The sequence below is a fragment of the Myotis nattereri genome (genome assembly GCF_964212035.1).
Source record: "Myotis nattereri genome assembly, chromosome: 16".
NCBI classification, from domain to species: domain Eukaryota; kingdom Metazoa; phylum Chordata; class Mammalia; order Chiroptera; family Vespertilionidae; genus Myotis; species Myotis nattereri.
Window position 1 is genome coordinate 34,186,630 of NC_138091.1, and position 27,753 is coordinate 34,214,382.

The 27,753-nt window shown below is 51.2% G+C and overlaps 2 protein-coding genes across 3 annotated transcripts in view; one reads left to right on the plus strand and one right to left on the minus strand.

Moving 5' to 3' along the window:
* Positions 1-21,434, plus strand: MYO19 (myosin XIX). Its single transcript, XM_081110665.1, has 21 exons — positions 1-1,292; positions 4,438-4,570; positions 5,162-5,231; positions 5,775-5,877; positions 6,448-6,544; positions 6,664-6,740; positions 8,398-8,488; positions 8,934-9,105; positions 9,662-9,735; positions 10,432-10,553; positions 10,731-10,844; positions 11,102-11,278; positions 11,634-11,786; positions 12,738-12,845; positions 13,714-13,784; positions 15,288-15,391; positions 16,670-16,836; positions 16,962-17,091; positions 18,820-18,905; positions 19,327-19,629; positions 20,663-21,434. The coding sequence occupies exons 1-21, from the start codon at positions 1,152-1,154 to the stop codon at positions 20,789-20,791; spliced, it is 2,622 nt and encodes an 873-aa protein (XP_080966791.1). The 5' UTR covers positions 1-1,151; the 3' UTR covers positions 20,792-21,434.
* ZNHIT3 (zinc finger HIT-type containing 3) overlaps positions 21,331-27,753 on the minus strand; it is a 24,456-nt gene continuing 18,033 nt past the window's right edge. The window contains exons 1-6 of one of the 2 annotated variants that reach the window (XM_081110672.1): positions 27,102-27,404; positions 26,798-26,985; positions 26,636-26,667; positions 24,574-24,657; positions 23,357-23,440; positions 21,331-21,824 (exon numbers count right to left, since the gene is read on the minus strand). In XM_081110672.1, the coding sequence (XP_080966798.1) occupies positions 21,643-21,824; positions 23,357-23,440; positions 24,574-24,657; positions 26,636-26,667; positions 26,798-26,982 (567 nt within the window). In that variant the 5' untranslated portion in view covers positions 26,983-26,985; positions 27,102-27,404 and the 3' untranslated portion in view covers positions 21,331-21,642. Of the gene's footprint in view, positions 21,825-23,356; positions 23,441-24,573; positions 24,658-26,635; positions 26,668-26,797; positions 26,986-27,101; positions 27,405-27,753 lie in introns of those variants that run through there. The other variant, XM_081110671.1, reaches the window with a different exon arrangement.

The following is a 27,753-nucleotide window of genomic DNA, read 5'->3' on the forward strand; positions in this document are numbered from 1 at the left end:
GTATTAATAGGAAAGGATTTACAAAGATATGTTTGTGTATTTAACAAACCACTGTTCAGGAAAAAGATAAAATTAATGCGCTAAGGATTATCCTAGAAAATTCAGTGCACGTTCATCTCTACTGAGAGGAATACATTCTTATGGGGGTGGGGGAAGTGCAGGCAGGGAGTAGACTAGCTGGTGTTAAAGTGCATCATGTGTTCAGGGAAAGGCAAGAGCAGACTTGCTGGCAGTAAGGGGCTCTTGGGGAGAGAGGCAGTAGATGAGGTAGGAAGAGGCTGAGATAAATAGGAAGGTTCTGAGTCATCACAGCAGGCAGAGAGCCCACAGAGCTGCTTCCAGGAGTGGAGGTGGACTGAATGGTGCCCACTGCGGGGAGAATTACCCTGGAAGCTGGGGGAGTTGCGCTGAGGAAGGTGAGACAGGAGGCAGGGAGAACAGTTGAAGACTTGGTAATAGTCCAGGTGAGAAGTGACTGGGGCAGAAGCTGATGGAGAGAGGGACAGCTCTGACACCATCCAGAACTGTGCCTTCTCCTTCAGGAAGCTGTGGGTAAGCAATCATTGTGGGGTGGAATCATGTGAAGTCTGTCCTGAGAGCCCATATCTCACTGGCCATCTGCCTCCTCAAGGGCAAAAGCCAAGTCATGGTGCCCTCTGCTTTCCCAGTGCCCACCTTGATACCTGGCACATTGAGGACAATTAATGTTTGGTGATGGAAAGGAGAACAGTGGCCTTGGAATGCAAATCAGATGGTTTCACTTACTTGCTGAGTGGCCTTGGGAAGGTTACTTAACCCCTCCGAACCTCAGATTTCTCATCTATGAAAGAGGATTAGCTATCCATCTAATACAGACTTCTTAGGCAATAACTTGAAGGAAATTCTTTGAAAACTGCAAAGTACAGTAACAAAATAATACAGAACAGAATAAGACTTTTAAGATAAAATGGGATAAAGTATTTGAGGCTAGCTCTGCTTCCAGACTGAGAGAAGATGAGTGGGTAAAGCCACCAGGGGGGTCCCACAGTTGGGCCTAACACTGTTACATCCAGGAGATTTTTCTAGAGGAAGCCTCTTGGCACTGCTGTTGGCAGGCTCCCCATCTCAGCCATCATTGGATCAGCATTCCTTGAAGACATGCATTCCCTCACATGACCTTCTGCCCCTTGATGTTTCAGAAACTGAAGCCCCACATCTTCACTGTGGGTGAACAGACCTACAGGAATGTCAAGAGCCTGATTGAGCCAGTCAACCAGTCCATCGTTGTCAGTGGAGAGAGTGGTGCTGGAAAGGTACGAGGGCCTCTTTCCCATCCTGTCCACTTCATGACGGGCTGGGTGGGCAGAGAGGGAGGGGGACGTTCCTCGTGGAGCCGTTTGCTGCCTCGTCATTCCCGGACAGGCTGGCTTTACCAGGGAGTCAGTGTGTAGTGGTGGGTAGTGGTGGGCAGGAAAGGAAGTCAAGAGACAGGATTCTAGTCCAGGCTCTTCCACCAGCTCTGATGTAACTCTAGGTGAGATACTTTCCTCCTAGGGCCTAGGACCTAGGCCTTCATTTCCTCATCATAGGTCTCTCCCATCTCTGACACCAATGGAAACAAAAGATAGCTATTGGGGATTCCAGCATAGTGGTTCAGAGCACATCAGAAAGACATTTCAATTTTGTAAACCTGTTCTTTCACCTATAAAATGGCAAGGAAAGGAGGACCAACACGCAACTCATGGGACTTCTGTGAGAGTTAAACGAACCAGTGCACATAGACACTGAAGGTAGCTGGGATTACTTATGGGAAAGCAATTAAAGTAGCCCACTTGCATCCTCTGTGTTGTCCATGATGGTAAGGGCAGTGCCTTGGGCCAGAAGCTCCTGGTGAGTCACGTGGCTCCCTGGGGAGCAGAACCACAATAGGTGAGACCAAATGTTGCACAAGAATGGGTGCGGAGTTGCATAGCTGGTCGGAGGAGGATACTGGTCCAGGCCTCACCCTCCTGGCAAGCCTCATGCAACCACCCCTCCCTTCCCACCACACTTCTCAAGGGATTCTTTGGACCATAAACCCCCTCTGTCTACACTCACATATGAGGGAATTGCTGAGTGCTGAGTATCTGCCAGATTCTAGGCCAGGGCTGGGCAAACTACGGCCCGCGGGCCGGATCCGGCCCTTTTGAAATGAATAAAACTAAAAAAAAAAAAAGACTGCACCCTTTTATGTAATGATGTTTACTTTGAATTTATATTAGTTCACACAAACACTCCATCCATGCTTTTGTTCCGGCCCTCCGGTCCAGTTTAAGAACCCATTGTGGCCCTCGAGTCAAAAAGTTTGCCCACCCCTGTTCTAGGCCCTGGGCTCACCGCTGAGGAGTGGCAGGGGGAGGAACGGAGATGCAGCTGGCTTTCAGGGAGCTCTTAGTCCACTGGGAAAGATAGACAAGGAAACAGATGAAGGCAGTAAGCTGCAGGATGAGGACTTGGACTTGGGTGGGGAGGAGATCTTTGACAGTTGTATCAAGGTGGCCAGTGCAATGACAGATGTCCAGCTCCTGGACAAAGCCCACTGTCCCTCTGGGGAGCTGCAGCTGGACCTGGCTGGAGACTCATGCAACCAGAGCTCAGTAACTCATTACTGAGCAGCTGCTGTGGTCATGGGCTGGGCCTGGTAGACTTATTTTTAAATAGCATAGTTGCATAGTTCAAAAATCAGGCAATACTGCAAGGCTTACAAAGAAAAACAACAACCCTGCCCCATATTTCTCAACCCCCCTGGCTACTTTCACATCTTATAGCAGTGTATCTGGGTGTTTCTATCATGTTTCTAACCAGCATGATATTGTTAGTGACTGCTTTTTTCAGTTTTGGACCTAATCTTTTCATTTCCTACTTTGATGAGGATTTAGTCTTATTTCCCTGCCCCCAAACACATATGTAATTTTATCATGATTTCTAATTAAGTTAATAGGCAGTATTTATATTATAACCATGTAATCTATGATTATATTTCCTTGTCTAGTTTTTACTTTCCCTCATATGATTACCCCAGTTTTCTATTTGTTTAGTTTCTACATGCCTATTAAATTATTACCAAACTTATCACCAAAGCTTTTCCAGCTTGTTCAACTGGCAAGTACATCTGGTTCTTTTTTTTTTCTTCGAGGTGCCCTTTCCAGAGCTCTCCGATCTGCTCCCGTCTGGCCTGGTGGCTGCTTGGGGCTACTGCCATGCAGCTATTACCTGGGGGCTCTCTGCCTCGCTCTGGGGGTCAGATCACTGTGTCCATGATAAATCCCCCTTGCTGGAGTCCACGGCTTCCCTTCCTCCTCTACTGCTTTGTATTTATGGAGCACATTCTTTAGTAGCTTCCTGGAAAAGGCAGTAAATGAAGCACAAATTTTTGAGTTGCATATCTGAAAATGTTTATATTGCCTTAAATTGGATATGTTGGCTGGGTTTTATAATTTCAGGTTAGAAATAATTTTCTTTACAAATTTAGAAGTTTTTCCTTATATATTGAGTGTTGCTTTTGAAAGTCCTAGTCCATAAATTGTGATTTTACTTTCCAAAAGCTGTAGGTATTAAAACTCACAGTGGTATATCTTGGCATGGTCTTTTTTTTTTTTTTTTTACTTTCTATGCTGGATACTTTGTGTGGGTATTTTAACCTGGAAACTCATGTTTTTTGTTTAGGGAACTATTTTTGTAGTATATCTAATAATTTACTCCCCTCCATTTTCTCTTTCTGGAGCTCCTATTAGTAAGTTTGATTACTTGTTTAATAGTCTTTTTTTTTTTTTTTCCACCTAATCTTCCATCTCTTAACATTTTGTTCTGTCTTCTGGAAGATTTTTCCTACTTTCTCTTTCCAAAATTTGTTTTTCCTGTTTTTAATAACTTTCAATTCTTTTGAATTTTTGTTCAAAATTTTAATTCTAAAAACACTTTCTTGTTCTCTATTATTTCCCCCCCAGTATCTTGGTCTTTTCATAGGTTCAATATCTTCTCCTTTTGTTGAAAATATTTCATAATTTTTACTTGCCTTCTGCTCCTTACATTGACTGTTTCCTTCTAGTTCCTTTTCCTTCATTTGTTTTTATATTTGTCATTCATGTAAAGGAAGTTTACCAAATAGTTATTGATCCTCAAATATCTGTTCATACTTAAGATACAGTAGCCTGCTCAGGTCAGGGTGTGTTGTCCCATCTCTGCCTCAGGACCCCTTCTTTTTCTTAAATGCATCCTCTGGAGCTAGAAGCAAGCACTCCCCATTTCACAGAGCGGGGGAAGTGCTTTGCCCAAGGACACAGTTGAATTCAGCATTCATCCATTCAGTTAGCACCTTGCTTGGTGGAGGAGATGGTGCTAGTGTGCACCGTTCCCTCAGGCAGGCTCAGAGGTGGGAGGGAACTTGGGCAGGGCTCCCACAGGCTGTTTCTGCCGTAGACATGGACTTCCCGTTGCCTGATGAAGTTCTATGCTGTGGTGGCTGCCTCACCTACATCCTGGGAGAGCCACAAGATTGCAGAGAGGATCGAGCAGCGCATCTTGAACTCCAACCCTGTCATGGAAGCTTTTGGTAAGCTCAGTGTCCACTGTCCCATGTCCTCTGGGATTTGCCACCTTCCAGGGAGAGGAAAGTGAAACCCTCTCTGTGGGGGTTGGAGGATGAGTGTATCATTCACTGCCTTGGGCTCCCAATCTCCAGGTACCCTGAGCCTCTTTACAGCAGAGATGCTGTCCTTCAGCCATCTCCTCCCTCGAGCAGATGTAACAGTGGTGCTGGAGAGGATCCTGTGGCTCCTCTGGTCTAAATCCTGATGGTTCAGAGGAGAGGGGAATTGGTCTAAGGATGTACAACAGTTAGTGTCCATGTTGGGACTCTAGATGTTGTGCCTAACTCAATAGTGACAGATTGTTGTTTTTTATTCTTTCCCTTCAAAGAAGACAGTCCCTGGCTGCCTAGGCTTGCTCATTTCAGTTCACTGCCAGGAAGTCCTTCTAACTCCCGAGTCATACTTGCTTAGTCCTGTCCCCTGTGACATGGAAACCAAAAAGGGGCCTTTAGATGGCTTGATAGAGACATGGCCCCAGCAGACCTGCAGCCACATTGGCCCATGAGGACTCTGTAAACATAGGGGAGCGGTATAAACAGAGGTGTGATCTGTAGGGAATGCGTGCACGCTGAGGAATAACAACAGCAGTCGCTTTGGGAAGTTCATCCAGCTCCAAATGAACAGGTAATTGCTGCTGCTGCCACTGCCCTGGCTGATGGGAGGATGGGGGCAGGGAGTCAGCAAGTGGCTGGAGTAGTCTCTAGCCTGGGCCACCCCTGTGGGCAGAACCCTGCTCCTCCTGGCATGCATGTGTATGGGGTTTATTAGGCTCAGTGAACCCTGAGGGTGATCTTTGAATCCAGAGAACTATAGCTGCTGCAGCCTTGGGGAACCTGGGGCAGTTCCTCCTGGCTTTTACCCTTGCTTGGGGACTTACAGTTAAACAGCCACTTCTGTGGCCACAACCCTGAGCTTGACCCTGCAGGGCTTCTGCTCCTGCCTTGGGATGGGGCATAATGACTTACAGAGGCCTTGGCTCTGCCCACCTGAGCTGGGTGCAGGGGAATGTCCCGTAGCACTCAAGGGCCTGCTGAATAGTTCCTCGTCCTCATGACCCCCATTGGCGAAGTGGAAGAACCTGGTCGGGAAGTGGGGTTGCAGTCTGGCAAACAGTAAATGCCTATGGAATGAATGGGTAACTAATGGGCTCTGGTCTGCCTGTGCCAGGGCCCATCAGATGACTGGAGCTGCAGTCCAGACCTACCTCCTAGAGAAAACTCGTGTGGCCTGCCAGGCCTCCAGTGAGAGGAACTTCCACATCTTCTACCAGGTCTGTGCCAGGTGGGGCCCACAGCTGCCCAGATGCAGGGTGGAGATGGCCTGTGACTCCTAGCCCCTCCTTCTGCCCCCTGCCTGCCTCTTTAATTGGCTTCCAGTGGTGCCACCACTTATTCTAGCAAACTTTATGTAACACTGCCTCACACTGGACCTAGGCTTCTGGGATGGTTTGGCGTGGGATGTGTATTACCTCCTCTATCAAACCAGACGGTGCTGGGGACTCTCCTTAGAATGGTACTGTTTCCTCCAAACAGAACGAGGACTTCCCCAGAGCTGTGCCTCTTTCATCAGACGGGTGGTCCCCCAAAGCATGGATAGTGTGTCCCCGGCTCTCAGGTTGAGCCTGGGGCCTCCCCAGAGAGGAGTTGTGCCTTCTTCAAACATAGGCCTCCTCAGATGGTGTTTGGCACTGGTTGCTCTGCTTTTGCCCCGTGCCTACCCTGGGTGCTCTACAGTCTTGTGATGTCACTGCCATCTCTCACTCCTTTTATCTCGAACCCAGGCCTGTATAGGCCTGGGCTTCCCTCGCACCCCAGCTCAGCAACCTGTCTCCCTCCCACAGATCTGCAAAGGAGCCAGTGCAGACGAGAGGCTCCGGTGGCACCTCCCCGAGGGAGCCACCTTCTCCTGGCTGCCCAACCCAGAGAGGACCTTGGAAGGTAGGGGGAGCCTTACCCAGCACCCACCCCCCTCTGCTCACAGCCTGCCTCTCTCACCCCTCACTGCCCCTGCTGGCCTCTGGTCCTGACACTGGGCTGTGACTTGGGTTTCTTTTCAGAGGATTGTTTTGAGGTGACCAGAGAGGCCATGCTTCATCTTGGCATCGACACCCTCACCCAGAACAACATCTTTAAGGTCAGAAGGAAAGTCATGGCACTTACATTTGACAGAGGTCACTGGAAGCCTCCTCTGAACCTGAGTCTTCCTGAGAATCTGAGACTTTGGGCCCGCCTTGCAGTCTCCAAGAAGTGGACCGCTCCTCTGTGCCCCTGAACCTGAACACGGTGTCAGGGTGGGAGGGGCGTGGAGCACATAGTTCTGTGTATAAAACAGCACCGAGAGCGTTAGAGCGCACAGGGCAAGGAGCCTGGGTCAGCTTTAACTGCAGTGGTCAGAGTAGGGAAATCATGCTGCCACGTTTGCCCAGGGCAGCTAATGGGCTCTGGTGTGTCGGAATTTTAAAATCATGTTTACACCCTTTAGCTCACTGGGTTTTTCAACAGGCCTGTGTTTAGGGAGTTATTCCTACTTTATGCTTGAGAAGACTAGAGAGGTACAGTGACCTGCCCAAGGTCAGACACCACTGATACAGATAGACTTGCACCATGCGGAGTAAGTCCAATTCCCACCTTCTTTCCCCTCCTCTCCGGACATGCTGACCCAGGTGAGCTGGGCTCCTCATCCCCATTATTGGCCTCCCTCCTCCCATCTGTCTTTGCCGACTGACTACCTCCTGCTCCCTCACCTCCTCACCCACCAGAGCAATGGGAGGGAGTAGATAGGATAGGCTGGCAGCAGAGACGGTAGCCACTGCAGGGAGGTGGCAGTGCAGTGGAAAGTGACCTCCATCTCCAGGTGGGGCTCCTCAGGCAGGGAGGGGATCATGGCCAGTGTGGACACTGCCAGGCAAGCACCTGGCCAGAGGGACAGCAGGAGTGGACAATAGTAGGGTGTCCAGACAGGAGTGCTGGTTGGGGGCTGGCGTGACCCTCTGTTCCAGCCACACTGCCCATCGGGCACAGCAGCCTCCTTTCTACAGCTCCTAGGGGCTCGTCCACATGCATCGAGTGCAAAGGCAAGAGGGCCCCCACTGTACAGACACCATGGTCACAGATCCTCCCCTAGGCTGGGCCATCAGAGCCCAGGGAGTCAAGCCCAGCTCCATAGAAGCCTGCTCCACGAGGAACAGGAGCTGCGTTCTACAGTCTACTCCAGAGGGGAAGGCAGAGGGACAGACCATGGTGACCTGGAGGCCCGACCAGCTGCCCTGGGAGGCTTCTGTAGTCAGACTGCCTGGGTTCTCTTTTAACCTGTCCCCTTCTCATCTCTGTCATGGACATCGTTGCAGCACTCTCCTCTCTGATGTTGAAAAGATTAACCAAGCCCTAGCTGGTTTGGCTCAGTGGATAGAGCGTCGGCCTGTGGACCAAAGGGTCCCAGGTTTGAGTCCAGTCAAGGGCACTTGCCTGGGGTTGCAGGCTCGATCCCCAGTAGGGGGCGTGCAGGAGGCAGCCAATCAATGATTCTCTCTCATCATTGATGTTTCTATCTTTCCCTCTCCCTTCCTCTCTGAAATCAATAAAAGTATTTTTTTTAAAAAAGAAAAGATTAACCAAGATGATGCATGTAACATGCATAGAATTGTGTCTCATAGAGTCCTGCAGCAAATGGGCAGTAGCTGGGAGCTGCTATTATTCTTCTCTTGTGATTATATTTAGAAGAGAAGTCTTTCAGGCTGGGCTCCAGCCCTTACAAGGTGCCCACTGTGTGTCTCCTTTCTCCTGCCCCTCAGATCCTGGCTGGACTGCTGCACCTTGGCAACGTCCGGTTTGCTGACTGTGAGGATGAAGCCCAGCCCTGCCAGCTGATGGATGATGCCAAGGGTGAGAGCAAGGGTGGCAGGGGGCTGTGCCTCAGGCTTTGGTCACACACCCAGGGAGCAGGCCGGTCCTGCCCTGAAAAGAGCCAGTATCAGTGGGTTTGGGTGGGAGGCCAGAGGGTGAAATTTGGAATTTAACATTTGATTAAACATTAGCTGTAGCATCCTGCCCTGGATAAGATACTCCTCACCCCATCTCTGAAGCAGGCAGCATTGACCCCATTTTACAGATGAGCAAACGAGGGTCAGGGGGTTTATAATTTGTCCCACACGTGGCAATGTGGACTGGGACACAGAAGTCCTGGGTTCATGTCCTGCCTCTGCCTTTGGCAGGTCTCTTTGCCTACCAGCAAGGTTTCCTCTGTTCATTTGGGTGGGCGATGGTTCCACGACAATGGCTTCACTGCCTTGTGAAGGGGGCTGTTTGGATGGAAGGTTTGTCCTCCCAGGCTCTGTCAGAACATCGGCCTCGCTGCTCTGGCTCCCAGAGGACCCACTGCTGGAGACATTGAGGATCAGGACCATCAGGGCGGGCAGGCAGCAGCAGGTGTTCCGGAAGCCCTGCTCCCTAGCCGAGTGCGACACCCGCAGAGACTGTCTGGCCAAACTGATCTACGCACGGTGAGCACTCTGGGCCCCTGCTGCCTCCAAGTTCTCCCCTCTTTGGAGTTGAACCAGACACTGCCATGCAATAGGCCAAGGTGAGGGCTGCCAGACACAGCAGATGGCTTCCCTCCCTGCTCCCCAGATCCTTGGGGACAGCAGGGAGTAGCTCCCAAGACTTCCCCAAGCACCTGGGGAATTTGATAGATGGTGAAAGAGCCAGAACTTCAGCCCAAAGTGCAGGGCAACCCAGCAAGCAGCAAGTGGGAGCCCAGAACAGGGTAGGGCGGGTACTGGCCTTTCCTAGTGGGTGATATGGGCATGTCCACCCTCTGGCCATGTGGTTAAGGGTGCTTTCTCATCCTGGGTTCTGAGAAGCTCCATGATGCCATGTAAGGGTGTCAAGTGGCATGTTGAATTTAGGGGACGGAACACGTCTATGTACGAGTGCATGTGCTTATGGGAACTCAGGCCCTCCTGGGTATGGCACCCTCGCTGGAGGAGCAGCTCTGCCACCCCTCAAATTCAGCTCGACCCTCTCTCACCAGAGTCTCCTCTTCCCCAACCCCAACAGGCTGTTCGACTGGCTGGTATCGGTGATCAACAGCAGCATCTATGCGGCCCCCGACTCCTGGACCACTTTCATAGGTAGCAGGGGCCCCCCGCCGGGAACACCCCTTCTAAAAAAGACCAGGGCAGCTCTGGGTCCACCGTGCTAACTCTGGCAGCTCCTTTCCCTTCCCTGCATCCCCCTCTCCTCATCTGTCCACCAGTGTTTGGGCAAGGACATCTCTACTCCCGGATGCTCACATCTGACTCGTCATAGCTCACCAGGCAGACTCAGATGGCACCTGTCTGGGAGAGTAGTGGGGATGAGTGAAAGATAACCTTGCTGGAACCTGGGTAGGAATGTCAGGTAGGGGAGGCAGTAGAGCTCGGAGGCACCAGTGAGTTTGTTCACAGAATGTGGAATTCTAGACACCAACTGGTCTGGTGAGACCCAGGCCCTCCAAACTGGGCTGGATGCAGGAAATGTTCCCTGGGACTGGTGGCCTCAAGGTCCTGGTAGCAGGACCTAAGGATTCAGCCTCGAAGAAGACCTGGTGCCCTGGGTTGCCCCTCACACACATTCGGCCTTTCTTCCTGTTGCAAGTTCTGAGGGGGCATGAGGTAGAGATGGCACCCTGGGGTGGGGTACGGTGCTCTGCCCACTGTGGGTGTCATGCTCGCTCAGCCTCATCCCCAGGCTGCCAAGGATGAAGCTTCATCCTGGGCCCCTACAGTCCCCCGGCCTCTGCAGCGGCCCCATGGGTTCTCCCCTCACCACCGCCCCACCCCCCACAGGCCTGCTGGATGTGTACGGCTTTGAGTCATTCCCTGACAACAGTCTGGAACAGCTATGCATCAACTATGCCAATGAGAAGCTGCAACAGCACTTTGTGGCTCACTACCTAAGGGCTCAGCAGGTGAGCATGTGGCAGGGTGGGGCCGTCCTGGATCCTCTATCTCTTCCTGGCCCCCAGGACCTAGCCTTTAGTTCTTGATGCCATTCTGGAATAGTTGGTGTTGCTGAGGCCAGCCATAGGATGGCCTTCTGGGCCTCAGCCCTTAGCTGCCTCCTGCCCCCTCACCTTGCCTTCTAGGAGGAATACGCACTGGAGGGCCTGGAGTGGTCATTTGTCAACTACCAGGACAACCAGACCTGTTTGGACCTCATCGAGGGGACCCCCATCAGCATCTGCTCCCTCTTAAACGAGGTGGGAGCATCAGTAGTGTGCTGAGCAGCAGAGGTGGGCTTTGGACTTCTCTGGGGCCTCGAAGACTCGTCACTGCCCTTTCTGTGCCTCTGTCTCCCCATCTGCCAAATGGGTTTGCTAATCCCTGTACTCCTTCGCTCAGGGTCACTGTACTGCCTATGTGACAACTCTGCTACCATGGGGGCGATGGGGTGGAGACTCAGGGTGTGGGGAGCCCTCTCACTTTTGTGGCTGTCTGCCTGTCCCGCCCCACGTAGGAATGCCGCCTTAACCGGCCAAGCAGTGCAGCCCAGCTCCAGACACGCATTGAAAGTGCCCTGGCAGGCAGCCCCTGCCTGGGTCACGACAAGCTCAGCCGGGAGCCCAGCTTCATTGTGGTGCATTACGCGGGGCCTGTGCGGTACCACACCGCAGGCCTGGTGGAGAAGAACAAGGTGAGGCTGGGCCATGGTCCCTGGGGACCTGGGTACAACGGCACGCTGAGTCATTGCTGCCCATACACGCAGCTTCCTATTGTGTGTCTCCCTCCTGAGTATCTTCCCAGAACCCAGGGTCACCTCTGGGGCCATCTGCCTGAGGTCTGCTCATCAGGCATGACCCGCCCAGAAATGACCCATGTCACACTGGGTTGCTGATTCATAGGCGACCAGCTTGTCTCCCGGACTCAGGGCCTATCCTACCCTGGAACTCCCTCCTCTGGGGCCTGGGTGAGCAGGCTGGCAGGCCTGTGGACAGCCCTGGGTAGCACACCATCTGCCCTCACCCACTGTTCTCGTCCTCTCCCAATAGGACCCTGTGCCCCCTGAGCTGACCAGGCTCCTGCAGCAATCCGAGGACCCCCTGCTCAAGGTGTTGTTTCCTACTGACCCAGAAGAGAAGTCCCAGGAGGAGCCTTCTGGCAAGAGCAGGACCCCTGTATTGACGGTGGTGTCCAGGTTCAAGGTGGGTCTGGTAGTGCTAACATGACATGTTTGGGTCACTCCTCAGTCTCAAATGTTTACCAAGCACTTCCCAGGATTGGTGCTGTTTACGGAAAGCATTGATGAGTCAAGAAGATATGGTCCGGGTTCACACCGAGTTGACAGTCCTGTGTGGGAGACAGAGACAGGCAACAGACACATACACTTGGCCTAGGGGCCTGTGGGTGGCACAGGGGTCTCACCCACTGCTTATGGGGGGCTGTGGAAGAGCAATAGTTACATGCACCCGTGACCTGGCCCATTCCATTCTCCAGCTTCCTGCTCAGACTTTGTCCTTGGCCAGTGCAGGTTTGTCTCCTCCCGTATCTTATACTTTCTACCGTCTCTCAGCACACTCTGCTTCTCACCCCAGCCACCTCAGCTCCACCCTCCATGTCTCTTTTTAGTTTATTCCTTCTCATCCTTCAAAGCTCTGGAATATCATCACCTCCTTGAGAAGGTACCCAGGGAGCCCAGGTTTGAATAGCACTTTCCTGTCCAGCCTCAGATACTACTGATGGTGCCCGTCCAGTGTCTGTGCAGCTTGTTAGACTCGGCTCTGAGACAGCAGCAGACTGCCTGGGTCATAGGCTTTGGTTTAATAACAGCTATTTCCTGAATGAATGGCTGGGGGTTCTGATTGCTCTCTTCTAAGAAGATTGTGGGGGTTGGGGGACCCTGACACCAGATGCAGAGAGACCAACCAGCTGGAGGGTCACAGGTCAAGAAAGGTCCCTGGAGGCAGATGTGAGGAGCAGTGGGAGGTCAAGGGATGGGAGTGCTTGGACACAGTAAGAGCCTCCAATAGCCATCCCAGGGCACAAGAAGATCCTGGTGTTGGGGCTGGAGGTGTTTGATGCAGTCTCTAACCAGGGCCCAGCTGATGCCCCCAGGCAGCTCCAACCTCTGCCTGACCTCGCTCTCCCCTCTGCAGGCCTCCCTGGAACAGCTTCTGCAGGTTCTGCACAGCACCACGCCCCACTACATTCGCTGCATCAAGCCCAACAGCAAGGGCCAGGCACAGACCTTCCTCCGGGAGGAGGTAATTCACACTGAGCCAAAGCTGCTTCGCCGAGAGCCATATCTGGCCAAGGCCCTGGAGGGGTGAGGGCAGGACATCTACTCCAAGTGCAGTGACCAGAGAGGATCTCTCAGGCTGGGCCTGAGGGGCTTGTCTCCCCATAGCTGGCAGGACAGTCGTGTATGGTTGTGTGGTCTGCACTGCAGGGACCTAGCTAAGGAAGGAAGTAGGGCTCTGGCGCCTCTTGCTCTCTTCTCACCTAGCACTGCCCTGATGAGACTGGAGCTGCCCAGAATGGCTCTCTTGCAATTAGCTGGAAGTCTGTCCCGCCTTACATTGTAGATTTTTAATCTGCACAAAAAGGGCCAGCAATTGTTCTTTGCTCAGGGTACCGGGCTCCATGGGATGTGGATGAGGTGTGAATACTGGGCAATGCTGGAGTGTCCCACAGTCAACTGGTAGATGTGACCTAGGGGGTTATAGCCAGAACCACTCTTCTTTGGTCAATACCATGGTTCAGGTCCCAGAAGGTTCTTCACAGTATAACCAACCTCCCATGCCCTGCAGCTGTGACTCACTTGATTGCCTAGCCAAAAATAAAATAAATAAAAACAAATGGGGCTGGGCTGCATGTGAGGCAGAGCATCTGCACTGTGGGGATGGTGAGAGCCGTACCAGCAGCCATGAACCACATAGGGGACCTGGGGCTGCCAGGACCCTTTTAGCAGGGAGGTATTTCTTAATTTCTCACTGCACCAGCCCCAGAGTGTATACCTCCCTCAATGGAGCCTCAGGAGACCCTGCAGTCCACGCTGTCAGGGCCATGGGAATGCCGTCTGCCCTGCTGGCCCCATGCTGCAGGTACCACGTTGTCTCTCCACCCTTGCAGGTCCTGAGCCAGCTGGAAGCCTGTGGTCTCGTGGAGACCATCCACATCAGTGCCGCCGGCTTCCCCATCCGGTGAGTGGGCCCATCACTGCAGGGGCAGGGCCAATGTCAGGGTAGAGCTGGGACTCAGGCCCAACAAGAGCCTGCCCAGCCAAGAGACGGATATGGAGATGAAGGGAAAGGGCAGGTCTACAGGTGTCAGCCTGAACTCAAGGAACTGTGCTTGTCATTTATCCGTTTACTTTCTGTGCACAATTTTGAGCTAGGCACTGTTTCTAGTATGTATCAGTGAATAAGGAAGGTTGAGTCTGCCCTCTTGGGTCATACATTCCTGTGGAAAAAAGAACAATAACTATAAAGTTAATCAATGCTAGGGAAGCCACAAAAAATGCTATGAGGTAGACTGATGGGAAGGGGTACCCTTGGGCTGGTCCAGGAGGGGTCGTAGGCAGCTCGGGCCTCTGGGAAGATTTGGGGAGGAGAGCATTCCAGACTAGGGAACAGGTTAGGAACTGAGAGGTGCTTAAGTGACTGGAGCTCAGAGAACTGGGAGGAGAGGGAGGGAGGGATGGGGGCCAGACCTGAAGGACTTCACAGCCTGTCCTGGGTGCTGTGGAAGCTGCCGGGCATTCTGAGGAGGGAGTGCTGTGCCCTCACTCATATCCCATGGCTGCCATGTGGAGGTTGGACGTAGTGTCAGGAAAAGAGAGGAGTGAAAGGCTGTTGCAGGTGTATAAGTGAGATGGTGTCCCCGATGAGGGTGGCAGCAGTGAACACTGGAGAGAAGTGGGTAAAATTGGTGTGGCTTGTGATAGAAAGAGGACTGTGGATTGATTGAACGTGAGTTATTAGGCAGGATGGTCAGCTTCTAGGCTTCCCTCTGAGGCAAATGGGTGGATGGGGGTAATTCCTGGAGGCGAGATGGTTTGAGGAAGGCACAGGTTGCAGGGTGGGAGGGTCAGGTTTGAAATGGCTGTGAGACAGGCCCGGGCTCAGCAGAGCTCTAAGAACTGGAGGGTCTTAACACCACAAACAAGGAGGAAACCCCATCGGGGATAGAAGGGATCGGGGTCATGCCCTGAGGAATGCTCACATTTTGAGAGGGGGGGATGACGAGAAACCAGCAACAATTTTAGTGGCATGCTGATGGCTGTGACAGGAGCCGCATGGTGCAGTGTTGTAGGCAGAAGCCAAGCTTAGAGGAGGAAGTGCAGATATCAGATGTCACCAGCTGTTTAGAGAAGTGTTGCCGTGAAGGGGAGTAGAGTGGGTCAGAGGACGGGTGGAGATGCAGCCAAGCACGGGTGTGAGGTAGGAGTGGTCTAGTTGTCCAGAGGGGGCCCTCCACGCCCCTTGGAAGGAGGCAGACAGCAAGTCCTCTAGGAAAGGGCCCAGGAAGAGCAGACCCTTAAAATAATCTCTCCAGAGCTACAGCCTCATCCATGCAGTGCAGCCAGGGCAGCACCTCGCTGGGTTGTTGAGCAGATTAAATGCAATTACTCCCGTCGTATCCTGAGCGCTGTCCCCACGGATGAAGTTGCTTCATTCCCTTCTTCCACCCACTTTGGCTTCCAGGGTCTCTCACCAGAATTTTGTGGAACGGTACGCGTTACTGAGGCGGCTCCATCCTCGCACAGCCCGGGGCCCCCAGAGCCCGTCTCTTAATGAAGGGCGCTCAGGTGAGTGAGGCCCCTTTGTTAGTCATTTGTTCATCAATCTACTGTTACTGGCGTATAGGGGCAGACAGTGGTGGGAGGTGAGGCTGGGGTGACAGCTGGGGCCGAGTCACAGAAGCTGGACTTTATTCTCTGGGTGGACAGGGGCACTCCTCATGTTCCCTGGAGACTACTGTGGGGCCACGTGGTGGGCTGTTAAGTTGGCGGGAGTAGAGAGAAGCTAGAGATGTGGACACAGGAAATATTGAGAAGAAACTGGTCAGACTGGGCAAGCATTTGATGAGATGTAGAGGGAAAGGAAAGGAAGAAATTAGTTAAAATAATTATTAAAATAATGAGCTCTGCCTGGCCAGTGGGGAAAGGCGGTCTGGGGGAGCTGTTGAGCCTACTGGGGTCCTCCCCCCAAACTCTGATCTCAAGGGAAAGTTCTGGCCTGTGACCCTGATTTGAGGATTGTGGGCATGTGGCTGTCCTGAGGCTGTGGCCCCAGCACAGGAGGAGGAAAAGAGGTGCCAGGCTCCGCCCAGTAGGATCCCAGCCCAGTGGTAACCACTCCCCCCACTTACACAGCCTCACCTTGGGGCAGGAAACCCAGTTGGGACAATTCTGCTTTGTTTTTCTGTCTTGGGCACAGTTTGTCACCTTCCTTTCACCTTTCTCCCCGCCGCTCTTCCTCCTCTCTCCATGGTCTGCTCTGCTCTGTCTCTTGCCCACGTCTTCTGGGCTCTGGTTGATTTTGCTGCTGCTTCTCGTCTGCGGTATCTTCTATGGCAGCCTCTGTCTCCAGAGAGGCGCTGGGCAGCTAAAGGTGTTCAGAGCCTCAGGTAAACCTCCCTCCACAGCAGTCAGCCCTGTGATGCAGGTCGGCAGGGGGACCCCATGGCCTCCGCAGGCCCAGAGTCTGTCTTCTCTTTGCCCTTCCATGGCAGGAAGTGAGCTGTTAGGGCGGAGGGGGTGGCCCTAATGCCGTTGGGCCCTCAGCATGTTCAGGGCACCAGGTGTCCTTTGTCACTTGCCCGAAGGGACCCACAGGAGTGGAGGCTGCAGGCCAGTCCAGGGCACAGCTACAGTGGGATTCCAAGACTCCTCCTAACAGCCAGGGGCCTGAGGGATAAGAGGGGCTGCTCCTGGTCTCTCCCCCACAAAAATAGGTAAAAATGGCTAGAGACAAGAACAAAAAAGAGGCCTGTAAAATGCTAGGGAGACCAGAACCAGCTTCTTAAGGCCACAGAAGTGTGTAGAAGACGAAGCACTGATGGGACCTCTGTCTCCCACCCTTAGAATGGTCTCCACAGGCCGCGGAGGCCACACTGCAGCCTCTGCTCCAGGACATCCTCCGCACTCTGCCCGCTCTGCCTGGCGCAGCAGCCACATCTGGTGACCCGGTGGAGGCCACACCAGCCACAGTGCACTGTGGCAGGACCAAGGTGTTCATGACGGACTCCACGGTAAGCTGGCTTCAGAGGAGCAGAGGTCACAGAAACAGCTGTGTACTCTCAGCAGGACGGGCTGGGCTCTCCTCAGGATAGGGGGAGGGTGGGCTGCGGACCTCAGTGGATGCCCCTTCTCCCAGCTGGAGCTCCTGGAACGCAGGCGTGCCCAGGTGCTGGAGCAGTGCGCCCGCTGCATCCAGGCTGGCTGGAGGCGACACCGGCGTCGCAGGCAGGAGAGGCAGAGGCAGGCTGCTGTGCTCATCCAGGCAGGTAGGACTGGGGCCCTGGGCACGTAGCCTCGTTCCAGGCCCACAGATGGCCTTGGGTGCAGCTGCCATCAGTGACTGCAGGCCCTACGTTCCTTTGAATGCTGTGCCTTGAATCCCCACACACCAAAGCTGACAGTGTCCCAGCCTCAAGGCATTGGTGGCACGTCCTGTGGTGACCTGGGGTTCACGCTCCCGTCCTCACCCAGAGCGTCTTTCCAGTTCAGTGAGTGGAAAGCAGGTCACCCCACAAATACGGGTGCTATGTAGGTAGCGGAGGCTAAAAATCCCTTTAATTCCCTTTCCCAGACCTAGACAACTGTTTACTCCATCTTTCTTTCCCTTTACGACAACTCTGCTGGTCTCCAGGGCTTTTAATGAATTTAAGAAGGTAAAAACCTGTCCTAACTGGTTTGGCTCAGTGGATAGACTGTCGTCCTGCGGACTTAAGGGTCCCAGGTTCGATTCCGGTCAAGGGCATATACCTTGGCTGCGGGCACATCCCCAGTGGGGAGTATACAGGAGGCAGCTGAATTGATGTTTCTCTCTCATCAGTGTTTCTAACTCTCTATCCCTCTCCCTTCCTCTCTGTAAAAAATCAATAAAATATATTTTTTTAAAAAGAAGGTAAAAACCTGACAAGATTTGATTCATCAAAAGAAGAAATGTATGAACCATGTTAACAGCAGTCTCATTTTTAAAAATAAAAATACTAGAAACCACCCAAACATTGGACAGTGGTGGAATCATGGCTATATTATGGACCATCCTTATGAAATAGCTAACAAGTCTTTTTGAAGATTTTAAACTTAATGGAAAACCACTTCCAATATGATGTTCAAACCTGGGTGCCAAACTATACATCAGGGTGATGCCACCTTCGTAAGGTGCATTTCTGTGCATATTAGCATGAAAACAATGCATAAGAAAGCACTGTAGAACTATGTGGTTTGGTAAGGTAACAGCTGACTTTTATGTGTCTTTAAACATTTTCATTTTCTAGAATCCAAATGTATTCATATTTTATGGAATAGTCCTTTTCCTGAATATGATTATACCAAAAAGAAAAAAATGCTGAAATTTCAGTAAGAAAGTGTCATGGTCAGTCCACCATTTAGTAGTTATTACCTTTACCAGCATGTGAGTGTCTGGTGATATCACTCATGGATTCACAAGGCAAGCAAATTTGGGTTCCCAATAAACAGAACTAATTCTAAAAGATGCAGGCAAGCCGAAACCGGTTTGGCTCAATGGATAGAGTGTCGGCCTGCGGACTGAAAGGTCCCAGGTTCGATTCCGGTCAAGGGCATGTACCTTGGTTGTGGGCACATTCCCAGTGGGAGATGTGCAGGAGGCAGCTGATCGATGTTTCTCTCTCATTGATGTTTCTAACTATCTCTCTCCCTTCCTCTCTGAAAAAAAAAAAAGATGCAGGCAATTCAGACCCCTGATTCCCTGGACATTATGCCAGACTGAGCCAAGGGTGGGAGCTGACCCCGCTCCTAACTGTCCCTTCAAGGTACAGGTACCTCCAAGTCTGTGGGTGTGTGAGGGCCAATTCTGATTCATGTATTGACTTTAGTACCTTACCTGAGGGAAGTGTGCAGGTAGCCAGGGACTGAAAAAATACCCATTTCAAACTTTTAGGGCAGCTCTGGTGTCACTGCACAGCCAGGTTACCAAGAGCTGTAATGAACACTGTACTCTTTCCTGTTTCTGGGCAACCCTCTAGCCATTCGCTCCTGGTTAACTCGGAAACAAGTCCAGAGGCTGCACGCAGCTGCCACAGTCATCAAGCGCGCATGGCAGAAGTGGAGAGTGAGTATCGGACTCAAGAAGTCAGGGTTGCCTGTGGATATTTCGGTACCAGATAGACCCGGGTTGGAACATTGGCCCTGCCACTGCAAAGTGGGTGGTCTTGTGTTCTTCATGCACAAAATGGCGACGCCCCACCTACACTGCAGGGTGGCTGTGACAGTAAAGCGTGGCGTAAGCAACTGGGAACGTGCTAACACCATGGAATTACCGGTTCAAGTAGCCTGTGTAAGGCCTAGGCCCACCTGCCTTGGGTATGAAGTTCTGCCACACACAGCCAGTCTGGTTGAAGGCACCCAGCTGTTCACAGCCAGGGGCCCTTCAGTTCACCTTGTTAAGCTGACTTATTAAAGAGGGTTTTGGTTTCCATTTTCCATTGAGAGCTAATAAGTCAAAAGCTATAAAGTGGTGTTTTCTTTTTAAGATCAGAATGGCCTTCCTTGCTTCTAAAGAACTGGATGGTGTGGAAGAAAAACACTTATTTCAAGCTCCCGGTTCCCCAAGTTCCTTCCCGCTGCCCCAGGCACAGAGCTGGCTCCTGGGGGCAATAATCCGCCTCTGGCCCCTGGGACTGGTCCTGGCCAACGCAGCCGTGGGTGTGCATGGCTTCCAGAGGAAACTGGTGGTCTGGGCCTGCCTCCAGCTCCCCAACAGCAGCCCCCGTAGCTACACTGTCCAGACAGCACAAGAGCAAGATGGTGTCACGTCCATCCGAGCACTGCCTCAGGTAAGCTGTGATGGGATGGATGGCAGCAGCTCTGGGTCCCTCCCATCTCACTGTAGAAGGCAGGAGGCCAGGCCCAGGAATCCACAGTGGGAGCAGGTCTGAGGCTGGGACAAGAGCCGTCCTAACCCTACTGGGGAAACCAGAGCCTAAGCTTCCCAACTGGCTGCAGTTACAACTCCGACTTTTCCAGAGCCTTTTCATCACCTCTTAAAAACTGCCTCTAAGTGTTCTGGAGCAGCCGTCGCCAACCGGTGGTCCGTGAGGTCCGAAAGGTTGGCGACCGCTGGTTTAAGGAAACCTTCGGAGCAGCGGTCACTAACCGCTGGACCACCGGTCCCTGAGGTCTGAAAGGCTGGCGGCCACTATTCTAGAGTCACCTTTTAGTTGGTCCCACTTTCAAAAAACTTGGGTTTGCTGACAGCTTGCTTACTCCAGTGGCACTGGATTTGGCACCAGGTTTTCCCCAAATTATGTTACTTGGTTTTTCTCCTTTTCCAGCTAAGGAAATGACAACCAGGTGAGTCACGGGTCCTAGTGCCCTGTGTTTTTATATTACGAGCAGCCAGGGGGAAAGTCAGCCAGCATATAAAACAGGCAAACACTCAAGGATTACGTGATATCAACAAGGCAGAAGGAAGGAAACTGAATTTCTTGCCAGAGGAATTACTGTAAGCCAGAACCTGGGTAAAATCTCCCATGACCACACAGTGTAAACCGAAATCTGTTCGACCTTCTGGCGTTAAGCAGTCTCAGGGCTGAGACAGGTGACACTTCTAGGAGGGGAGCGCTCTACTGTTCCTCATCTGCCTCACACTGCAGGGATGTGAACTTTTCTATTCTAATACCGCTCTGGACTTTGCCACTTAACCAACTGAAAAACATATTGGTTAGTTCAGTCCTGTTACTGCTGTGACTCTCATGCCAGCACTTACTTGTCCACACTCCCCTGCATCCCTAGCATTTGCTCTGTGAGGTACCTTTAGGCCCTGGCTCTCCTGGGAGCCGGGGTTAAGCCACATCTCTCTCTCCCCAGGGCTCGATCAAGTTTCACTGCAGAAAGTCTCCGCTGCGCTATGCTGACATCTGCCCTGAACCTTCGTCCGACAGTGTTACTGGCTTTAATCAGATTCTGCTGGAAAGACACAGGCTGGGCCACGTGTGATCTCTTCTCACCTTCTGTCCTCACCTGGCTGGGCAACCTGTGGTGCCTTTGTTTCTACAATGCCTTTCCTGCCAGCTGCCTTGCCAAAGACATTTAATCAACACATAGCTGCCAAACTACTCCCAGTGACTCCCAGGCCTGTGAAGAGTGATGGCTCCTGCCCGCCTGCAGGCCAGGGCTGTGCGGCCAATCACCAGTGGGGCCTGGGTCTCCAGCCGCCATCTCAAGCACTGACAGGTGTCAGGGTTAGTAGTTCCCAGACCAAGATTAAGAAACAGCAGGGCCACATTTTAACTATATTCGAGGAGCCAACTGCAATCAAACAAGATTGAGAGTTGTCTGTCGCTACAGTGGGGTACCCCCCACTCTGATTCCCCACAAACAGAACAAGCAGCTTGAGATCAGCTCTAAAATTTTGGTTGGGGAAATTCTGTGTTTAGTTCCTTTAAAAGGAACAAAACTTTACTATTTAATATGTTGTTGATTTATTTAATTTGAAGCAATTAAATTATGAATCAAGGATGAACAGTGCAACGTACCACAGAACCACACCTTAATTTTATTTAGTAACACTGAGCAAGTTTTCACTCAAACAAGTGTGAAACTTGATAAATTATCTCATGATATCTACCTTAACTGTACCAAAAATAAATAACCTAAAAACAACCATTTGAATGTGTGCCACTTGAGTGCCCCCATCTGTCTGACACCTAAGCCCACAGCAATGGAGGTGAAGACTCGCATGACCTACCCTACATCAGCAGGTCTTCGTCCTGGAAACACTGCCCTTGCTTGGGGCCCCACATCAGCTGGTCTCCTGGGAGAAGGAGCAAGCAGCACCATAATCCATTTTAAGGATCCTTATTCTGGGATGGTTCCACGATGCTTAAACAGCAGTCGGCAAACTCCACAAACAAGGGCTCCTGCATGCAGGCTCTCATGAGCTTGGCTTTGTCGTCCCCCTGATCGAGGCTGACCATCAGCTGTCTAAGGTGTGGATTGAGCAGTAAGCTTCTTAATGCTGCAGACTCCCCTTAAAAATTAAGGAAAGAAAGCCAATCTGAGTTGAAGCTGGAACAGGTGGAGATGGCTGAAAGCTAAATGCTTTAAATGTAATATTGTATCCCCTTAACCTTTAAACCCACAAATTAACCCCAGTGCTTTACATAAACAAGGTGAAATCAGCATATAAAATGATTTCCAAGTTAAGTACTTCATGACTACATATACAGAGAACAGCCTTAGCTTATTGGCAAGGAGTTATACACTGAATCAAGCATGTCAAACTCCAGAGGGAGTGCTTGTGAATGATGCTTAAGTGCTTGATCCAGCCTGAAGCACGGTCGGTAGTGAAATGACTCTAACACCTGCATGGTGCTTTACAGATGACAGAACTGTTCACAACTATCCCCAGCTAGCTCCAACCTCATTCTATCTAACCACTGCGATGGGACCGGGTGCAAAGCACCACCTGTCAGGCAGCCTGTGAAATGGGAATGAAAATAATGGCCACCTGTAGGAAGTACCCTGGCCCATGAATTAGAGGTAACAGAACTGCTCTAGGGACTGAATGAGCAAAGCCAAAAAATACTGGGTATTATTAACACCCATATCCTCTTAAAAATCAAGTCCAAAAAAGGGGACATATAATACTTTCAACAATAAAGATAGCCTTAGCCGGTTTGGCTCAATGGATAGAGTGTCAGCCCGAGGACTGAACAGTTCAGGTTCTATTCTGGTTAAGGGCACCCACCTTAGTTGCAGGCACAATCCCCCACCCTGATCAGGGCGAGTGCAGGTGGCAACCAATCTATGTCTCTCTCACATTGATATTTCTCTCTGTCTTTCGCCCTCCCTTCCACACTCTAAAAATCAATGGAAAAATATCCTCGGACCCAGTAAGGTATTTTTAAAAAAATAAAAACAAATTTAAAAAATCAAGTCCTGGGATTATCCAGTATGCATTAATGGCTAGACTGCAAATGGAGCACTAGGAACACGGAAATAAATGTAGGTTTCTCCCCTACAGACTAATGTGAAACAAATTACCATAAAATCTGGTGAGTAGTATATTACAAGGCACCATGGGAATATGAAAAAGTATCTAATTCTGACAGTCAAAGGTCAAGAACACTTTAACTGAGGGCAGGACACTTGAACAAAGCCTTGAAGGAGGAAAAGAACTCGGCTAACTCACAAAGCCACTGTGACCCCAAGCCAAGAAAACGGCCTTACAGACAAGCTGGGAGGTGTGGAAACCCTGTGTTGTTAATAGAACCGTGTGGCTGGATAAAGGGCTCTGCATGCCACGCTAAAGTATTTAATAACCTTAAAAATCACATTCTGGCTCTGGCCAGGTGGCTCAGTTAGAGCTTTGTTCACATACACCAAGGCTGCGGGTACAAGAAGCAACCAATGAATGCATAAATAAGTGGAAAAACAAACTGATGTTTCTTTTTTTCTCTCTCCCTTCCTCTCTTTCTCTAAAATCATAAAACCACATTCTATACAACAGATTAAATGTATCTCAATGGTTGACAAAAAGTAAGCACAGTACAGACTTACCTAAATTCTTTAAATTCTGCAAAGAAACTCTGTCCTGTTCCTCGTCACTATTGAGAAAATCAGCTACAGAGTCGTCATCATCATCTAAGGAATATATAACACAACCAACTACTTATGGCTCTAAAGAAAGGCCAGGTACCAGATTTTAACTACTCAAATAGATTTTTAAAATGTATAGGCACGCACGTGACAGTACCCCATCTGTATAAACGCCTCTTTTAGGAAAGGGAAGGAAGATGAAAGAAACACTGGTGACTTAAATGCGTCCTAGTGTTCACACGCTTAGTCTATGTGTCTCCCTGTGCTGGAGGCTGATTTTCCAATTCTTATCCTCCGTCTCTCCTCACCATGGCTCCAGCTCTCAGATGGACCAATAAACTAGGTGTGCTCCATAAAAACCTGCTAACGTCAATCTCATGGGCAGAAATTGCTGGCATTGCCTGAACCCAATAAGGAAGTTTGTCCAAGGGCAGAACCGGGCCACCTCCTTGCTGTGAATGTTCAAGATGCCTTGGGTGGCATCAGAGGGGGCTGCTTTCAGAGGCAGGCATGATGCATGACCCCAAGTAGCCAGCTGGCTGGCAGGATGGGATGGCAGCTCTCTACCACTGTAACCTGTGAGAAGCCTCCAGCAGCAGCAGCAAGGTGTCATGAGCCAAGGGCAGCCTCTCACCTAGGCCCAGCTCAGGTGAACTGACAGGTCCAGCCAGACCCATGAAGGGAGACTGAAGCCATGACTACAGAAGGCTCCCTCACCCCCAAACCACACCCACGGTCTTCCCCCTCTTGCCCCTTGCCCCTATTATTCCTGTCCTGAACAATGCCTTTAGGCTGCTCTATATCACCAGCAAGAACAGTGCCCCCACTCCTGATGCTCTGGACCAGGGGTCCTCAAACTTTTTAAACGGGGGGCCAGTTCACTGTCCCTCAGACCGTTGGAGGACCGGACTATAGTTAAAAAAAAAAAAACTATGAACAAATTCCTATGCACACAGCGGCGGCAAAAACACCCGGCGGGCCGGATAAATGTTTTTGGCGGGCCACATGTGGCCCACGGGCCGTAGTTTGAGGATCCCTGCTCTGGACTAAGGAAGCTGCTTCTCCCTAATGAAGACATGGTCCTTGACTCCCTGCCCCAGCCCGTCTCCTCTTTCCTTTCAACTTATTCTATTCGAAACTCCTTTCTAGGTTTGCTTATTTGGAGCCAACTAACCCACCTTTGTTTTCCTCGGGCTTTATAGTTCTTGCAGTAAAAGCTGATACTTTTTCCTCAACAAGACGGGTTTCGGTATTGCACTGCTCTGAAAGACACACAAACATCAGGAGCACATCCCCTCCATTTTAGTGACAAGGCTATACCTCCCCACCAAGCCAGCATCGAGGTGGGAAGCATATGGATGGAGGAAGGGATGTGGGTGGGGGTAGAGATGGATGCAGAGGAAGTGAGAGATCAGATCAAGGGAAAGTAGCAAAAACAAGCAACCCTGAACCTGGCAAAACAACTTATGGACCCCTAGGACCTGTCCGGATCCCTCCTTGCCTTGCCTAGTATCACAGGGCTTTCATTATGTTTAAGTGGCACACTGACTTCAATTAGCATCAAACTATTTTCTCAGGAATTTCAGGTATCAAATTTGCATGTGCTGGTGCCATTGGGCATACACATACACAGGTCCAGCCCGGAGGGGTTCAGTCTTAGGGATGACAGCTAGAGAGATGGATAAGATGCAAAGGGCCAGAAGATAAGACCAAGAGGAGTCTTGCAGGAGGAGGCATTGCCAGGTCAAAGACCATTTCTGGCAGAAGAAAGATGTGTGGCTAGCACCCACCCTTAAAATAGCGTCAGGTGCAAGGAGATGGTGATGAGCAAATGCCAGCAGACGGGTGGTGGCTGGAACACAAGTGGAGGAAGCAGGAGCAAAAGTATGCCACACGCGGCCGACCGTTACAGGTATTTCTCAGCAAGAGTGCTACTGCGTTCAGGGTGGAAAGGTCTTTAATGCTGTCAGTCTCACACACCACAAGGTGTTTATTAGAATCAATACCAATTAACAGAAGTACCACCAACTCCTCCTCAGCTACCGTAAAACAAAAACTTTGTGAAGTGATATCTCCCTGGGAGAACCACACCCAGGTTAAGAACCACTGACCTGTGCTGGAGAGAGAACTGGCCTTTTCAACAAGGGAGTGAATTGCTCCAATTTGCATTTCAGAAAACTCACCCTGGCGGCAGCAGGGCCACACAGATAAGAGCTCCTGATGGGGTTCTTAGAGGGGCCTCATGGGGATGCAAGGTGAGGGGGAAGTGCTCCCAACCCAGCTCTCCAGCCCTATTTCCAGCAAAACAGTTATCTTCTTTCCTGTCTATCTTTAGCTGAAGGTTTACTTTTTTAAATATATTTTTATTGGTTTCAGAGAGGAAGAGAGAGAAACACCAGTGATGAGAGAGAATCATTGATCATTGGCCTCCTGCAGGCCCCCCTACTGGGGAACCAGCAACCCCCAGCATGTGCCTTGACCAGGAACTGAACCACGGAATCCAACCGTGACCGGCCAGGCGGAGGTTTCTTTTGAGATACTCCAGAGATATTAGAAAAAAGGCAGGGGGTGGGGTTGGAGAGAAAGGCATGAAACATACTGTTGTAAAGCAGAGACTAGAGGGGATGAAACAAACAACTAATGAGAAAAAGGGGGGAGGGGGGCATCTATAATACTACCAACGATAAAGATAAATTTTAAAGAACCTAAACGAGTAACTTTAACATGAATCAACCAATCATGAAGTCGTGGGAAAGGGCCCCCGAGGGCTGAGAAGAGGCGCTGGCGGAACAGTTCAAATGTACACTTGACAACATTAACAGCCAAGGACATATCGCCTTATTGTAAAAAGACCTACCTCACTGTTTCTAACAAGACATTACTGAGAAGAACGTTCTCGTTAACATTAGCCAGCGCAACTTGGGCCGAATGATGAGGAAAAGAAAGATGAAATAGCTGGGTTGCCTTTTCCGGCGAAAAACGACCCACTCTTTTTAAAAGACACAATAAAAGGACAGCACGTGGAAGAAAAGACAGAGCAGAAGAAAGGTTCTGACTGTTGAAAATCCGGAGAAGCAGTCACAGGCAGAGGTGTCCCCAAGAGATCCGGCAGGGTCGGGCACGACAAGGCCCGGAGGGAGCGGGCCTGAGGGGTGCACAGCCCCGAGACCCGGGCGGGACGTGGGAGCCGCCCCACACGAGGAGGGAGGCCCGGGCTGAGGCGGGGGCGCGGGGCCTTACCTCTGTGCTTCCGGAAACAGGTCACCGAGCAGCTGTAACAGAACCGACAGGGCATTTCAGCTCTAGCCTTGCGCACCCTCCCGCGTCCCAGCCCGGCCCCCGGCCCCACCCCCACCCGGCCCGACACTCGCGTCCGCCTCCCCCAGGACGTCCGGCGCTTACTAGGGCACGCGGCAGGCGGGGCAGCGGTATTTAGGCTTCTCCAAGCAGATGACACAGACGACGGTGCCACCACCACTGAGCGACGCCATGGTCTCCCGGTCCCGCCGCGCGCTGCTCCGGCCGCGGGTGCCACGTGCACGCTGTTTCTTCCGCCTCCTTAACCCGGGCCAATCAGCGCGCAGCATTTACTGGCAGACAAAAGCAACAGATTGATCCTGCTTACTGTTCCAGGCCGAATCAGTAGAAAGTCGATACACTCGATGTGCATCCAGTAACTGCATCAGGTTTTTCCTGATTGGGTCACCTCGTGGAAGAACTTGTCAGTAGCCCTGTCCGTCCGTACGCGGCAGGGGGACTTGGAACAAGTCATCGGCACTCTCCAGTTCAGTTGCCCCACAGTTCCTTTTCTGGTGTGGACTTTCTGACGCTTGCACAGGCTTTGGGTGCTCCCCGCACATGTCATTTGCTTATCTCTAGCAAATGAGAAGTCCAGCCATTGGTCAAACCTCTGTCAGATCACGAGACACACACATGCCCTTCCCAGCCTAGGCCAGTGGTCGGCAAACTCATTAGTCAACAGAGCCAAATATCAACAGTACAATGACTGAAATTTCTTTTGAGAGCCGAATGTTTTAAACTTAAACTATATAGGTAGGTCATTGTTATTAACTTAATTAGGGTCCTCCTAAGGCTTAGGAAGAGCCACACTCAAGGGGCCAAAGAGCTGCAGTTTGCTGACCACTGGCCTAGGCCATTTTTCTCACGGGAAAGAAAGATGAGGCTTGGTCACTGACAAACGTTTATGGAATCTAACTGTGAGTCCTGCTATGAGCAGATGCTGGCCTGGGACACCCAGGGATTATCAAAGGTTGTCTCTGGCCTCTGGGAGCTTAGGGCTTAGAGCAGCCGTGGGCAAACTACGGCCTGTGGGTCGGATCCGGCCCGTTTGAAATGAA

Bases quoted from the DNA above. Each gene is read 5' to 3' on its own strand.
- MYO19 (XM_081110665.1), top strand. From the start codon at position 1,152: ATGACCTTCTGCCCCTTGATGTTTCAGAAACTGAAGCCCCACATCTTC. The intron at 5,878-6,447 runs GTCTGTGCCAGG...TCCCTCCCACAG, and splicing joins ACTTCCACATCTTCTACCAG to ATCTGCAAAGGAGCCAGTGC. The intron at 16,837-16,961 runs GTAAGCTGGCTT...CCCTTCTCCCAG, and splicing joins TGTTCATGACGGACTCCACG to CTGGAGCTCCTGGAACGCAG.